This window comes from Neofelis nebulosa, chromosome 7 (genome assembly GCF_028018385.1).
Source record: "Neofelis nebulosa isolate mNeoNeb1 chromosome 7, mNeoNeb1.pri, whole genome shotgun sequence".
Classification (NCBI taxonomy): domain Eukaryota; kingdom Metazoa; phylum Chordata; class Mammalia; order Carnivora; family Felidae; genus Neofelis; species Neofelis nebulosa.
In genome coordinates this window covers 81,347,007-81,363,721 of record NC_080788.1, presented here as the reverse complement: position 1 = coordinate 81,363,721, position 16,715 = coordinate 81,347,007, and the positions used below count along the sequence as shown (strand labels likewise).

Here is a 16,715-nt window from a genome sequence, read left to right as displayed (position 1 = left end):
TAGAACACATAAATATTGGGGAGTAGGTTAAATTTACCTTTATATGTTCTAAAACAGCAGTGGCAACATTTGTATGGAGATCAATAAGTCTTTTTTTTTCAAGGAGTTCTGGCAAAGAACTACAAGTACCAAAAAATTAAAAATTAACCATTCTATTTTCTAAGAAAATGACATAGATCTTAATAAAATACACACCTGGGTGTTTCCTCTGAGGAAACAAGTAGTGATAAAATGACAAATTAAACTGATATCAACCAAAGTTAATCTCTAGGCTTTAACACATAACAATATTCACTACTTTAATTGTATTAAATACTTCTTAGTTTAAAGTAATCTCCCTCCCAAACATCATTATTCCACCATTTCACTTTGTGATTCCAAAATCTGGAGGTTCAGAGTAAAATCAGATTAATGGAAATATGATTTTACATATACATTTAAAACACATTTCTTCTCTCCTTGATGGTATTTCAAGTACCAGAAAGAACATGCTTAACCTTTAGTTAACATAATAACAGCAGCAATGATAAAATAGTAAACTGTATTATTTTATCACCAATACTATCTTCCTAGTAAAATTATCCCCATTATACAATTCTAACTAGTGAAAGAAGCAAATGATCTGCTATATAAAAGGAACTTAAATCAGCTTAAAGAGACAATTTAGTTTTTTAAATTTAAAGGTCTATGCCATTACTTACTGTTTCCTATTATTAAAAATATCAGCCAAACTTTTAGCCTTCAAGATAAATCTTATCAACAGACAGACTTAAAGGGCGTATATTGCCTACTTACCTAACAGCTGATGTTAGCTTAGCAGTATTGTCAGAAAGCATACTTATGGCTCCTTCATCTTCCCCCTCTAGTCCCTGAGAAGGAAAAAAAAAAGATCCCAGAAACATAAAAATCAATATATTCCTCAGATTACGGATAAACACTAAGATCTGAGTCACCCAGAGTGACGATTCTTCTCCTCTAAGGAACAAACACCCATCTCTAATAGTTACATTAGAGTTCTAGGTACCACCAGTCTAATATAAATGGTGGGATGACCACCGAGCAGCACCGAGTATTTTCAGATAAGGAAATAGGCGCAGAAGCTTGGCACTGGTCACACAGTAATAAACAGTGTGGCCACATGCTGAGTGTATCACAGTACAGTTAGAGTGTGCAGCGCTGGAACACAGACCTCTAACATGAAGCCACATGATATATTTTTTCAGATTATAAATTCAGATTATTCTTTGAAAAAAATTTTGCTCTTCTCAGTATTTACATTTCTTTTTTAAGAGATAATTTATGTAAATTGACAATACTTTTTTTTGTTATTAAAACAATGAATGGCTCAAATTTTCATAAGGAACAAAAAAGTTAACCTCTTCCTCCCTCCAGATGTCCTTCTACTTTTGTATAATTCTAAGACAGCAAACAGAATCTTACCATAATGCTTTTAAGTCGTTTAACTTCATCTTCCTGTGCTCGGTAAGATTCTAGTTCTTGCTGAACTGATTCTGCAACTTCTGGGAATGGACTGAAACAGTAATGAACAAGATGAACTATGAATATGACATTAAAATAGTCCTTTTTGTATAAATTCTGAAATATATACCATGACGATTTATTTTTATTTTAAATGTACCTATTTGGATTTGAGTATTTTTTATATATAACATAGGCAGAAAACACTTAGCATAAATCCAACTATATATCCTTCTAGTATCTATATTATAAATATTATTTCTTTAAAATGCATATCATAATACTTCTGCATTTAAGGACATTTAAATTTTTTTCTATTATGTTCATTAGCCATATCATATTTTTCTTCACCTATATGCTGTTAGGAAAAAAATAAAATATTTAAGTGACTGAAAAAGAAGAGGAGTCATGGTATACCAAACATCAATTAAATATTACTAACCAAATTAACACAGATTATCAAAGGGTTCATATAACTACAAACATGGCATTTAAAAAATATTACATGCAGGTAATTGTGAAAAAAGGTCTTTTAATTCTGTAAGCTTAATATCTTAGAACACTATTAGTAAAAACAGAATACAGGCCACAGTTTTGCTGTTCTAATGTGTGATGTCTTCTTCCAGGCAAATGAGGTTTAGCAGTAATATCCGTAGACTTAGGACACAAGTGATCTGCAATCACTGAGCAGCTTTGGTTGGAACAGTTTCACGTGGCACTAATCTTGAATAATTCTAAACGAATGTGTGGTTGACCATGAAATAGTCCCTAATGTAAATAATTTTCATCTACAGCTTTAGCAGAGGCCAGAAGCTTTGCTTCCTTCAAAAAAGAAAAGACAATAAAACAAAAGCACTATGCCCTGACACCTGGTAACACTCCATTCACAATCAGCACATTTCATCCAATGGAGACTGAGAGAAATGGCAGAACTCCCTGAAAGGATTTTGAGGAAAACAGTCCAGTTTTACATGACAACTGTAGGCATAAACCTCAGCTTCAGCAGACTATGCTGGCAGAATATAGCACTGAGCATGTTTAAATGTGCTGGCTGAATTAGATAATCCTGAAATCTCCAGTATCTTCTAGTCTTAGGACTAACAAACCATAACTGCTTACATTTACAGAGTGCTCACTGTATGCCAAACACAATGCTAAAAATCTGTCTCAATTTCTCATCTAATCTAACCACGGTCTTGGTGAGGTACATACTATTAATAATTAAGACCAGGACCTTTGGGATCTGCCAGGACTGGCCTTTATTCTTGTTTTTACCAATGATAACTAGATGACTCTGGGCAAGTTACTTCTTTATATTTTTCACTTTGTCTTCATAACAACCCTCTGAAGTAGGGCAACAGGTAGAATTATCATCCCTACATTTTACTGATGAGGAAAATGAAGCTCATAAAGATTTCAGTTACTTCTTTTATTCTATACAATCTCCCAGTATCTTTGCACATACATTACTATTACTGTATTTCTCTAATATTGTAGTACAATCTTTAGAGTGAGAGTTATTCAGGGCTACAATTACTTACAAAGAATTAAATATCTTACTATTCAACTGACTTCTTAGATTGTTCCTAAATATATAGTCTAAAGAAAATAGTCAAATCTTCCGTATTTGAATGAAGACATTTTTTTCTTAAGCTTTTTTTCTATTAGAAAATGTGAATCTTTTTTTTAAAGTTTATTTATTTATTTAGAGAGAGAGAGTGAGATACAGCGTGGAAAGGGCAGAGAGAGGGAGAGAAAGAATCCCAAGCAGGCTCCAAGCTGTCAGCAAAGAGCTGACACGGGGCTCTATCTCACAAACTGTGAGATCATGACCTGAGCAGAAATCAGGAGTCAGATGCTCAACTGACTGAGCCACCCAGTTGCCCCCCAAAAATGTGAATCTTCAAGTTAACTTTAAAACACTCTGCATACTCTATAAATAACGTAAATGTAATTTCTTGTTCTTTGCCACTATGGAAAAAAATACAGACTATGGAATTCTAAAGAGAAGAAAATCATGTAAAATCAATTATAATAGTATTATGCTAAGTGAAATAAGTCAGAGAAAGACAGATACCATATGTTTTCACTCATATGTGGATCTGAAGAAACTTAACAGGAGGTGGGGAGAAACTTAACACCATGGGGGAGGTGAAGAGGGAAAAAAAGTTACAGAGAGGGAGGGAGGCAAACCATAAGAGACTCATAAATACACAGAACAAACTGAGGGTTGAGAGGGTTGGGGGAGCGGGGAAAGTGGGTGATGGGCAATGAGGAAGGCACTTGTTGGGATGAGCACTGGATGTTGTATGGAAGGAAGGCCATTTAACAATAAATTATATTAAAAAATAAAAAATAAAAATAAATGAAATCAATCATAATAGTACCTAAACTGCCACAGCAGAAAGAGGAAAACAGTGACTTTTCTTTGCAGAGAAAATAAAATTCCTTGTTATAAGCAATGTGACTTCCCAGTGTTAAAAAAAAAAAAAAAAGTTATAAATAGATAAAACACACAAAAAATCCAGCTGATTGAATCAATCCTATTATTTTACTTCTCTTTAAACATAAATGAGGCCAAAAGGAATACACATATCACGAACATGGACACATATATAGGTGCAGTAATGCTTGAAATACTCAAAATAATAGTAATAATAAATAACATTATACTTCTGTAATTGTTGATGAGCAGCATTCTTTTTCTCAGAGAAAAAGGATATTTTTAGTTTGTTTGTTTAGAATGACTTCCCTAGCCATAAGGACCACTAGATAACTTTTATAACAATTAATGAGGCCATTAAATACCCTAAACTTTAAAGGGACATAGCAACACATGGGATCTATATATCTGCCTACAATAAATCACAAAGCAAATTATTATTTCTAATGTGCTTTAAACAAATCTGATTTTCAGGCTTAGCTATTCTCTCTCCACAGTTATCTAAAACTGTTTGTATGAAGGCAGATATGGAACAAAGAGGGAAAATTGCACTTCAATTTCCTGTCACAAAAACCTATTTTAATGAAAGACAGAAATGGTCTTGTAGAGGGTCAATGGATAGCAACAAAATTTAAAAAAAACTATCTATAAAATCTACCAAATCATATAGTATGGTTTTAATCAACAGGCAAGTGGCCCCTAAAAAACAACCAACAAAAAACAACCTAGGAATCAGGAAGAAATCAAGCAATAAAGACATCTCTACAGACTATTTAGTCATGGCTACTTCTTGTGTAGATGAACCACCATGATCTTTTTGATTTTTTTAATCAAATTCATTGTCATATGACATCTTCATTTCTTTTTAAGGGGTGAATCTTTCACTTACTGATACTTTTCTTACTTACCTTCCTTTATGTTTCTGCCAAAATTTATCAACTGGAGTTAAATCATAAGACTTCTTGTTTTTTCTCTTTGGTCGAGCACCAGCTGGAGAATTTTCTACTCCTGAAGATTCTTCCAAATTAACTCTGTTTAAATGGAAATCCTAGGAAAAAGTGATCTTTTTTTAAGTAACAATTTAAGAACCATAACATTTCCTACAACGAGGAACATAATCAACAGATTCTTGCTGTCTTTTCTAATATTTCTAATAAGGACAAAATACACATCTGAAATTTAAAGACCTCTTTCTAATGTTTTGTTACACAAAATGTACTTTCAAATGTTTATGTATTTTAATTAAAATAGTAGATGCAAATGATTAAAACTTAAAAAATATATAAAAATCATGTTAAGGTTGTGTATCCTCCTAGAAAAATATTTTTGCATATGGCAGCATAGACATATCCTTTTAATTTTAAAGAGTTAGATTACATTATGCATATTTTGTCCCTTGCTTTTCTCACTTAACAAAGTATTTTATTTTTTTTTAAATAACATATTCTTTTTTTTAAGTTTATTTACTTTGAAAGAGACAGCGTGTGTGAGCACACATGGGAGAAGGGCAGAGAGAGGGGGAGAAAGAGAATCCCAAGCAGGCTTTGTGCTGCCAACATACAGCCCAACATGGGACTCAGTCTCATGAGCTGTGAGTTAATAATCTGAGCCGAAATCAAGTGTCAGATGCTTAACCAACTGAGCCACCCATGCGCCCCAATAATGTATTTTAGAGTTTTTTCTCTACCTCTGTATTTACATCTACCTCATCTTTATCATGGTTGTATAGGAGTCCAACATTTGGACATAATCCATTTATTTAAACAGGCCTCCTAATGCTTGTTTCTAGTAACAAACATAATCTTAAATATAATTTTTAAACTTTTAGAAAGTGAGTATTTTTTCTATCCTTTCCCTTCCTTCTTGCTTTAGACCCAGGGAATTCCTTCGTGTAATAACAGTATTTTATGGTTCAACTCTACTCTGAATAGTGAGCCAAAGACAAAATATGGCCATCAGTAAATGAGTAAATGAATGACAAGCAAAAAAAGAAATTATATGGAGAAATTATCTAATATGACTACATTAATCATCTTAGTTCTAAGATAGAAGGTTTTTTTTTTTAATATTTATTTTTGAGAGAGAGAGAGAGAGAGAGCACGCGCACACCAGAGCCCCCCAGAGACAGAGCACCCCTGCCCAGCAGGGGAGGGGCAGAGAGAGAGAGATACAGAATCCAAAGCAGGCTCCAGGCTCTGGGCTGTTAGCACAGAGCCCGACATGGGGCTTGAACCTGGGAACTGTGATATCGTGACCTGAGCCCAAGTCAGATGCTTAACTGCTGAACCACCCAGGCACCCCTAGAAGTTTTTAATTAATAATTAAACTTCTAGGTCTTAACAGATTAAATACTGATTGTAACTTAATCTCCTCTTTTATTATTTTTCTAAATTTAAATCCAAGTTAGGTAACAGTGTAATAATGATTTTAAGAGTAGAATTTAGTGATTCATCACTTACATACAGCACCCAGTGTTCATCCCAAGTGCGCTCCTTAACGCCCATCACCCATTTGGCCCATCCCCCCACTGAACACCCCTCTAGAAACCTTCATATTGTTCTCTGTATTTAAGAGTCTCTTCTGGTTTGTCTCCCTGTTTTTGTATTATTTTTGTTTCCCTTCCCTTATGTTCGTCTGTTTTGCATCTTAAATTCCACGTATGAGTGAAATCATGTTTGTCTCTCTGTGACTGACTTCTTTCACTGAGCATAATACACTCTAGTTTCATCCATGTTGCTGCAAATGGCAAGATTTCATTCTTTTTGACTGCTGAGAAACATTCCATTGTGTGTGTGTATGTGTGTATAATTTGGCTGTTGTCAATAGTGCTGCTATAAACATTGTGATGCATGTGCCCCTTTGAATTAGCATTTTTGCATCCTTTGGATAAATACCTAGTAGTGCAACTGCCAGGTCATAGGGTGGTTCTATTTTTAATTTTTAGGGGAATCTCCATACTGTTTTCTAGAGTGGCTGCAACAGTTAGCATTCCCCCCAGCAGTGTCCCCCTTTCTCCTCATCTTCACCAACATCTGTTGCTTCCTGGGTTGTTAATTTTAGTCACTCTAACTTAATTTCCTCTTGATAAAAGTAGGTCTACAATACAGAGTCTAGTACATTAGACCATACCCTGCAACTGTGTTTTGAGAAATAACATAATAATGGCAAGAACACTTCCATTGTTTGCATTAACAGCCAGGCAAATAAGAAAAATTTTGGTCTTGAAAATTGGGAAATTAGAACATTCTGTGCTGTACTTAGTCATATTAAAGAAACTGAATATTTATACACAAATACAAGACAACAGAATTAGTTTTAACAGGCTGAGTCGAAACTGTTCCCTCTGATATTCATACTTTCTTGAGTTAGAAGACTGGACAATGGTGTCCCCAATCACGGGTTATAAATAAATAACATTGAGAAGTGCTAAAACATGGGTAAGTCTTCAGCAGTATTGGTTTCCTTTTACAAGTTAAAGTAGACCAGTAGACCCAAAAAGAGCTAATGTTAACAAAATTATATTTTGATGAAATAGGTGACACCCATTTATCCAGAGCTAAGATTTATATTCACATGAGAAAACAGCAAAGTAAAATAAAAGTAACTTTTATTTTGTCAAAGAATTGAGACAAATCTAATCAAGTGTCTAGATCATTTTACAGAAAATACTAGGGATAGAGAACCATGTCAAATTGTGTCCCACAAGAATACAATCAACCAAACACAGAAATGTAGGAAATTCTTTAGAAAACGATTCCTATTCCTTCAACCAAAAAACAGCAATAAAAAAGGAATGGAAACAGAGGAATTACTATAAATTGAGAAACTTAAAGATATATCAACCAATGTAATATACAGATACTGTTTGGATCCCTGTTTGAACAAACCAATTGTAAAGATGCGTCTTTGAAACAATTAGGAAATGCTGAATACAGAGATAATACGAGATACTACCAAAGAATAATTGTTAATTTTGTTAGGTATGATAATAAAATTATGGTCCTTCTTTAAAGATAAATGCTGTAGTATTTATGCATAGATTATATAATGCCTGAGATAAGATGCATATTGCCTGGGAAACTAAGTGATGCAAATGGAGGTTCATTACAGCACTCTGTAACTTTGTCTTTTTATATGAAATATTGCCTAAAAAAAAAAATCTTAAAATTTTTACCGTAACGATGAATACAACCTGCAATTTTCTGCCCCTTGCCACAGTGATTGTGAAAACACGTGTTGAGATGGGGCCTCATCACCCTTAATTTGGGAGTGATTATGAAAAATAAGAGTTCCTCCTTGCCCATCCACACTGGACAAGAAACAAAGAATACTGTGAATATAGATATGTTATTTTAATACATGGAGGTTCAAGGGTTCTTTTATATTGAACAGCACTACCTAACATATTCTAATTCAGATGCCAAGGTATTCTGTACAGATTCAGCAATGTCAGTGACACTCTGATAAGCTAGTTCATTCTTATTAAAGCAAAATTCTTTATTACTCTAGGAATCATGGGCTAGAAAAGCCCCTACAGATACACTGCTGACTATATGCAAACATTTCCAATTTATTCATTCTCTAAACTAGCAAAGAACTTGAGACATAATGATTTAGAAACAGGATGTCCAATACAGTTGATACTGGTCACATGTGGCCACTGATTATCTGGAAAGTGACTAGTCAGAATTGAGATGTGATGTAAGTACAACATACACCAAATTTTTAAGACTTAATATATAAAGAGAATATAAAAGAATTAGTTTTAAAGTGATGTGTTAAAAAGCTAATAATTTGATTTATAGAGTTATATAAAATATATTAAAATAAATTTCATCTGTTCCTTTTTATGTTTTTAATGTGGCTATGGGAAAATCTAAAATTACATCTGTAGTGCACACTTTATTTCTTTGAGAAAGCACTGTTTTAGAAACCCTGAACTTTGGTCAATGATAAAAGGAGGAAGAGAAAAGAAAAATATGTGAAGACATTAAGAAAAAAGGAAGGAAAAATCTAACTTGGAATACTTCTAAGAATCATTTAATTTAAAAAGAAAATATCTATACAATGCTGCATCATAAACATAGATAAAAATCTCAAAATCCTACATACTAAGCAAGTGGGATATAAGGGGGAAAAAATGGTAGCAACCTAATGCTAGATTAGTATATGGCAAGTAACATATACTCTTCTTCCCCTTAAATAAACATTTTTTAAGTTTATTTATTTATTTTGAGAGAGAAGAGAGAGCATGGGAGGGGCAGAGGGAGGGCTAGAGAAAGAATCCTAAGCAGGCTCCACACTGATGGCACGGAGCTCAATGTGGGACCTGAATTCACCAACTGTGAGATCATTTGAGCTGAAATCAAGACTTAGATGTTTGGGGTGCATCTGGGTAACTCAGTCAGTTAAGCATCTAACTCTTGGTTTTGGCTCAGGTCATGATCTCATTGTTTGTGAGATCAAGCCCCATGTTGAGTTCTGCACTGACAGCATGGAGGCTGCTTGGGATTCTCTCCCTCTGTCTCTGCCCCTCCCCTGCTAGCACATGCACTTTCTCTCTTTCAAAATAAATAAATAAAGTCAGAGCACTAAAAAAAGAATGAGACGCTTAACCAACTGAGCCACCCAGGAGCCCCTCCCTTAAATAAAATTTTAATTCAAGCTCAGAAATAGCAATGAATATGGAAATACAATGAAACAATACCATTTTAAAAAATGAAGTCAAGAAAAAAAAAATGAAGTCAAGGATGTTTTCTTGGCTTTTATGTAGTCTACACACTTTTATTAGGAGCTTCCTATGAACAGCTTAGATTAAGGTAGTAGAAGTTTACATCATACTTGACTTTTAGGCAAACGCCTCAAACTAGTCCAATACAGTGTTGTCCAAGGGGTTTTGTGTTAATAAAGACTACAGGATCAACAGAGCATCAATCTTCAAAGCATAAAACTTTGAACTACACTTAGGATCCAATATACTGTAATCACACATCTTTAAAAAACAGGAGTGCTTTGAATTGAGGGGGCCAACATGGCCAAGTAGGGGGATCCATACGTCCTGTGTCTCTCAAACAAACAAGTGTAGAAGCCAAAGGACCTTGAACACCAGAGCCTGGGAGGAAAAGAGACTGAATCTACTAGGAAGAAAATGGGAAAGCTGGAAAAAAGATAGGTGGGTAATTTCGAACTGGGGGAGATAATAAAGGCGGCGTCGACACGGAGGGGAGGAACCCTCTTCTGTGGAAAGACAAAGGGAAGAGAAAGAGTGGCTCGGGAAGTGCAGGACCAGAGCAGGACAGGAGAAAGACCTTGCACTGAGACTGAGAGGGATCTGATCTCTAACTGCAGGGCTTTCTTCGGACTGGGGCCGGCTCCTTGTTTGTGCTCCTCCCTGGGGAGGAGGGAGCCAGGCCTAGGTGCGGTTGTAGGTCAGAGGCTCAGTCCACAGCTGGCAAAAGTGGTTCCCTCCCTGGAAGGCTGCGTGATAGCACAGAACCTGCCTGCGTCCACTACCCCCAGGCGTGGTGGCAGGGCCGAGGGTGCAGTCTGCAGGAGAATAAGGTGGCCGTTTCCCTGGAGTGCTGTGGGAAAAGACAAGGCCTGCCTGCGTCCGCCACCCAGGGGCTCACAGTGAGGGCAGCGGCTCTCAATCCTCAATAGGAGAAGTCGGTCCTCCCTGTAGTGTGGCAGCACAGACAAAGCCAGCCGGACCACGTAACGCCACATTGAGAGGCGCTTCCCCAACGCCAGAGCTCATGGAGCAGGACTCTGAATCCCAGCCAAGTGCAGGGTCATGGGAGTTGGTGGAGCAAGAAGGACCGCCCCCATCTGCACCCGCAGCATAGTGCGGACGACTCCAACAGAGTCCACCAGGTCTGGCTCCGTGGAGAAGACACTGGGAGATCACCATTCCCACCCACCACTACTCCAAGGCAGGGCCTCAGGGATCACTCCCTTGGCCCATAATGGAGGTGGGTCCAGAAAACGCCAAACCATGCCCCCTCGTACTGGGTAACTTTACATCCACTAGAGTGGCACAGACCCTGTGGACAGCTACTACTTACAAGCACTGCAGCACTGACCCAGATTAACTCTAGGTCAGTTCTGGATATATAAATATATTCTCCACCCCCTACCCCCCATTTCTCCTTCTTATCTCTTCCCTCCCCTAGGCTGGTTACTCTGGTTATTGGTCTGTCTCAACAGGCATATTTAATCCATTGTCTTGATACATGTTCTACACCTCCTTCTTTACACTCCTCTCTCTCTCTCTCTCTCTCTCTCTCTCTGGAATAATCAAGTCATATAGTTTCTCTGGGTAATTTGATTTTCATTTCGTTTTCCCCACCTCCTTCTTTATTTTCCTTTCTCTCTCTGGATTAAGCCTTTTAGTCTCTCTGCCTAATCAATGTTTATTTTTTCTCCCCGCCCCCACCCCCTCCTTCCCCCCACTCCTGTCATTTCTTTCTTTGTATATGCTCTTCCATCAGCACCGCCTCCACCCTCTTCTTAACTTGTAGTTGGTGTTTTTGGGTTTTTTGTTTTTAGTCTTTAGGTTTTTGTTTATTTGTTTGTGTAATTTGTGTGTTTGTGTGTTTTTGTCTCCTGTTTGTCTACCTGTTTTCCTTTACAGGGCTACTCCAAGGAACAAATCAAACCACACCTCGTGGAGGGTACAAAATATTACTACGAGTAGGGTAATAAAATAACCAAAGTCACAAAAACAGAGAGCAAGTAACAATCCCCCAAAAAACACGTCCTGAAGGGCCAGGCCCTGGACAGCATATGACCCTCCTTTAATACAGCGGTGCTCACAGGTGCAGAGCACACAAGCTTTTAAAACACGTAAGAGACAGAAAACTAGCCAAAATGACGAAACGGAAGAATTCTCCTCAAAAGAAACTCCAGGAAGTAGTGACAGCTAATGAATTGATCAAAACCAATTTAAGCAATATAACAGAACAAGGATTTAGAATAATAGTCATAAAATTAATTGCTGGGCTTGAAAAAAGCATAGAGGACAGCAGAGAATCTATTGCTACAGAGATCAAGGGACTAAAAAATATTCATGATGAATTAAAAAATGCTATAAGGTACAAAATAAAATGGAGGCAGCCATAGCAGGTAGACCCATAACAGTAGCCATAGACCTATCTACTGAAACTTGGCAGGCCAGAAAGGAATGGCAGAAATCTTCAATGTGATGAACAGAAAAAATATGCAGCTGAGAATCCTTTATCCAGCAAGTCTGTCATTTAGAATAGAAGGAGAGATAAAGGTCTTCCCAAACAAACAAAAACTGAAGGAATCATCACCACTAAATCAGCCCTATAAGAGATGCTAAGGGGGACTTTGTGAGTGAAATGCTGCAAGGACCACAAAGTACCAGAGACACTACTACAAGTATAAAAGCTTACAGATATCCCAATGACTCTAAAACCTATCTTTGTAAATGGACTAAATGCTCCAACCAAAAGACACAGGGTATCAGAATGGATAAAAAAACAGGACCCGTCTATTTGCTGTCTACAAGAGACTCATTTTAGACCTGAGGACACCTTCAGATTGAAAGTGAGGGGATGGAGAACTATCTACCATGCTACTGGAAGTCAAATGAAAGCTGGAGTAGCCATACTTATATGAGACAAACTAGACTTTAAATTAAAGGCTGTAACAAGAGATGAAGAAGGGTATTATATAATAATTACAGGGTCTATCCATCAGGAAGAGCTAACAATTATAAATGTCTATGCACCAAATATGGGAGCCACCAAATATATAAAACAATCACAAACATAAGCAACCTTACTGGTAAGAATGTGGTAATTGCAGGGGACTTTAATACTCCACTTACAACAATGCATAGATCATCTAGACACAGGATCAATAAAGAAACAAGAACCCTGAATGATATATTGGATCAGATGGACTTGACAGATATATTAGAACTCTGCATCCCAAAGCAACAGAATATACGTTCTTCTCGAGTGCACATGGAACATTCTCCAAGATAGATCACATACTGGGTCACAAAACAGCCCTTCATAAGTATAAAAGAATTGAGATCATACCATGCACACTTTCAGACCAAAATGCTATGAAACTTGAAATCAACCACAGGAAAAAGTCTGGAAAACCTCCAAAAGCATGGAGGTTAAAGAACACCCTACTAAAGAATGAATGGGTCAACCACGCAATTAGAGAAGAAATTAAAAAATACATGGAAACAAATGAAAATGAAAATACAACAATCCAAACGCTTTGGGATGCAGCGAAGGCAGTCCTGAGAGGAAAATACATTGCAATCCAGGCCTATCTCAAGAAACAATAAAAATACCAAATACAAAATCTAATAGCACACCTAAAGGAAACAGAAGCAGAACAGCAAAGACACTCCAAACCCAGGAGAAGAAGAGAAATAATAAAGATCAGAGCAGAAATAAATAATATAGAATCTAAAAAAATAGTACAGCAGATCAACGAAACCAAGAGTTAATTTTGAAAAAATAAACAAAATGGATAAACCTCTAGCCAGGCTTCTCAAAAAAGAAAAGGGAGAGAACCCAAATAGATAAAATCATGAATAAAAATGGAATTATTGCAACCAATCCCTCAGAAATACAAGCAATTATCAGGGAATACTATAAAAACTTATACGCCAACAAACTGGACAACCTGGAAGAAGCACCCACACACTTCCAAAACTCAAACCGGGAGAAATAGAAAACTTGAACAGACCCATAACCAGAGAAGAAATTCAATCAGTTATCAAAAATCTCCCAACAAATAAGAGTCTAGGACCAGATGGCTTCCCTGGGGAATTCTACCAGACATTTAAAGCAGAGATAAAATCTTTCCTTCTTAAGCTGTTCCAAAAAATAGAAAGGGAAGGAAAACTTCCAGACTCATTCTATGAAGCCAGCATTCCTTTGATTCCCAACCCAGACAGAGACCCAGCAAAAAAAGGGAACTACAGGCCAATATCCATGATGAATATGGATGCAAAAATTCTCAACAAGATACTAACAAATCTAATTCAACAGTATATAAAATGAATTAATCACCATGATCAAGTGGGATTCATTCCTGGGCTGCAGGGCTGGTTCAATATTTGCAAATCAATCAATGTGATACATCACATTAATAAAAGAAAAGTTAAGAACCATATAATCCTGTCAACTGATGCAGAAAAGCATTTGACAAAATTCAGCATCCTTTCTTAATAAAAACCCTTGAGAGACAGTCGAACTGTTTGGTCCCTCTCTGCCCACCATATGAAAACTTACATGGAGGAGGTCACAGATATGGCGGCTGTTACGATGGGAAAACTGACAACCATACCTGCAGGTCTGATATGTGCATCTCTAAGTGTACATGCAGCCAAAGAAGAAGAATTGAAAAAGCAACTAGTAAAACCAGGGCAGCTCTCCATATATACCAACCCACCTCTGCAGTCTAAATATGTCAAAGAGCAGCCTGGTCATTTACAAATAGGCTTTGCATCCATCTGCAAAACAACTGGTTATTATATTGGCTGGTGCAAGGGTGTTTATGTCTTTGTGAAAAATGGGATAATGGATACAGTACAATTTGGAAAAGATGCTTATGTCTATTTGAAGAATCCACCTAGAGATTTTCTTCCAAAAACTGGAGTGATTACAGTTTCAGGATTAGCAGGCTTGTTTTCAGGAAGAAAAGGTTCTAGGTTTAAGAAAATTGCTTATCCTCTGGGACTGACCACTGTAGCAACTGTTTGCTACCCAGTTCAGTCAGTAATAACTGCCAAGGTAACTGGGAAAAAGGCATATACTACAAACCAGCAAATTTATGAAGCAGTTAAATCACTGTGGACAAAAAACAACAAAAAAGAATCACTCCCTAAACCTAAAGAAAAAACTAAGAAAACTCTGGTGAAATAGAAATATCCGCAAAAACTCACAACCTGAAACTTTCAGTGCCTTTGCCAACAGAACTCATCTTTGAAAGAAAGACAAAATCAGAATCTACCTCAGGTGCTACACAGTTTATGCCTGACCCCAAGCTCATGGATCATGGGCAGTCCCATCCAGAAGACATAGATATGTACAGTACTAGAAGCTGAAATAGTTTGCATAGAGAACTACAAGATGTGTGAAGTTGAAAATAATGATGAAAAAATCATGTAAAGGGTAACTGTGATACATAGAATATAACCTAAACCAAGTTTTTCCCTTACATCTTCTAATGTAATGTACAGTTTGACTAATCACATAAGTCATTAAAACACAAACTGAATTCAATTCAAACAATATTAAATGACTGACGAAGAGGCAGAATTGGAAGTACTGGGATGCATTTAATGATTTTTAGCGGTGTTTATAAAAAAAACCAAAAATAGACTAAATATATAAACAATGATACTAAAATCTGAGCAAATATGTATGTGGGCACAAAAATATTTACATACATACACATACATATTTGCTTTACCTTTTTGAAACTAATGTCAGCTAAATTAGAATGTTGGGTAGAAGGATGTGTTCCCCACTTTTTCATTTCCCAGAGCTGAAATAAAATATCCATATTTTATGACAAAAAAAAATAAAAACCTTCAAGAAAGCTGGGATAGAAAGAACATACTTAAACACCATAAATCCATTTATGAAAAGCCCACAGCTAATATCATCCTCAATGGGGAAAACCTGAGAGCTTTCCCCCTGAGATCAGGAACACGACAGGGATGTCCACTCTCACCGCTGTTGTTTAACACAGTATTGGAAGTTCTAGCATCAGCAATCAGACAACAAAAGGAAATCAAAGGCATTAAAATTGGCAAAGATGAAGTCAAGCTTTCACTTTTTGCAGATGACATGATACTACACATGGAAAACCCGACAGACCACCAAAAATCTGCTAGAACTGATACATGAATTCACCAAAATCGCAGGATACAAAATTAATGTACAGAAATCAGTTGCATTCTTATACGCTAACAATGAAGCAACAGAAAGACAAATAAAGAAACTGATCTCATTCACACTTGTACCAAGAAGCATAAAACACCTAGGAATAAACCTAACCAAAAGATGTAAAAGATCTGTATGCTGAAAACTATAGAAAGCTTATGAAGGAAATTGAAGAAGATACAAAGAAATGAAAAAACATTCCAAGCTCATGGATTGGAAGAATAAATATTGTTAAAATGTCAGTACTACCCAAAGCAATCTACACATTCAATGCAATCCCAATCAAAATTGCACCAGCATTCTTCTCGAAGCTAGAACAAGCAATCCTAAAATTTGTATGGAACCAAAGAAGACTCAGAATAGCCAAAGTAATATTGAAGAAGACCGAAGTGGGAGGCATCACAATCCCAGACTTTAGCCTCTACTACAAAGCTGTATTCATCAAGACAGCATGGTATTGGCACAGAAACAGACACATAGACCAATGGAATAGAGACTCCAGAATTGGACCCACAAATGTAGGGCCAACTAACCTTTGACAAAGCAGGAAAGAGAATGGACAGCAACATGCAGAAGAATTAAACTAGACCACTTTCTTACACCATTCACAAAAATAAACTCAAAATGGATGAAGGACCTGAATGTGACACAGGAAAGCATCAAAACCTAGAGAAGAAAGCAGGAAAAAAACCTCTCTGACCTCAGCCGCAGCAATTTGACACATCTCCAAAGGCAAGGGACTTAAAAGCAAAAATGAACTATTGGGACCTCAGGAAGGTAAAAAGCTTCTGTACTGTAAAGGAAACAATCAACAGAACTAAAGGCAACCAACGGAATGGGAAAAGATA

The 16,715-nt window shown here is 36.6% G+C and overlaps 2 protein-coding genes across 3 annotated transcripts in view; one reads left to right on the top strand and one right to left on the bottom strand.

Annotated features, from left to right (window-relative positions):
* SCFD1 (sec1 family domain containing 1) overlaps positions 1-16,715 on the bottom strand; it is a 117,880-nt gene that overhangs the window by 69,543 nt on the left and 31,622 nt on the right. For both annotated transcript variants that reach the window (XM_058738727.1, XM_058738728.1), the window contains exons 11-14: positions 4,831-4,970; positions 1,441-1,531; positions 796-869; positions 38-119 (exon numbers count right to left, since the gene is read on the bottom strand). In XM_058738727.1, the coding sequence (XP_058594710.1) occupies positions 38-119; positions 796-869; positions 1,441-1,531; positions 4,831-4,970 (387 nt within the window). The remainder of the gene's footprint in view (positions 1-37; positions 120-795; positions 870-1,440; positions 1,532-4,830; positions 4,971-16,715) is intronic.
* Positions 14,180-15,503, top strand: LOC131517055 (MICOS complex subunit MIC27-like). The gene is given in 2 exon segments (XM_058738730.1): positions 14,180-14,821; positions 14,824-15,503. Coding segments are annotated over 2 exon segments (825 nt in total). The 5' UTR covers positions 14,180-14,196; the 3' UTR covers positions 15,024-15,503.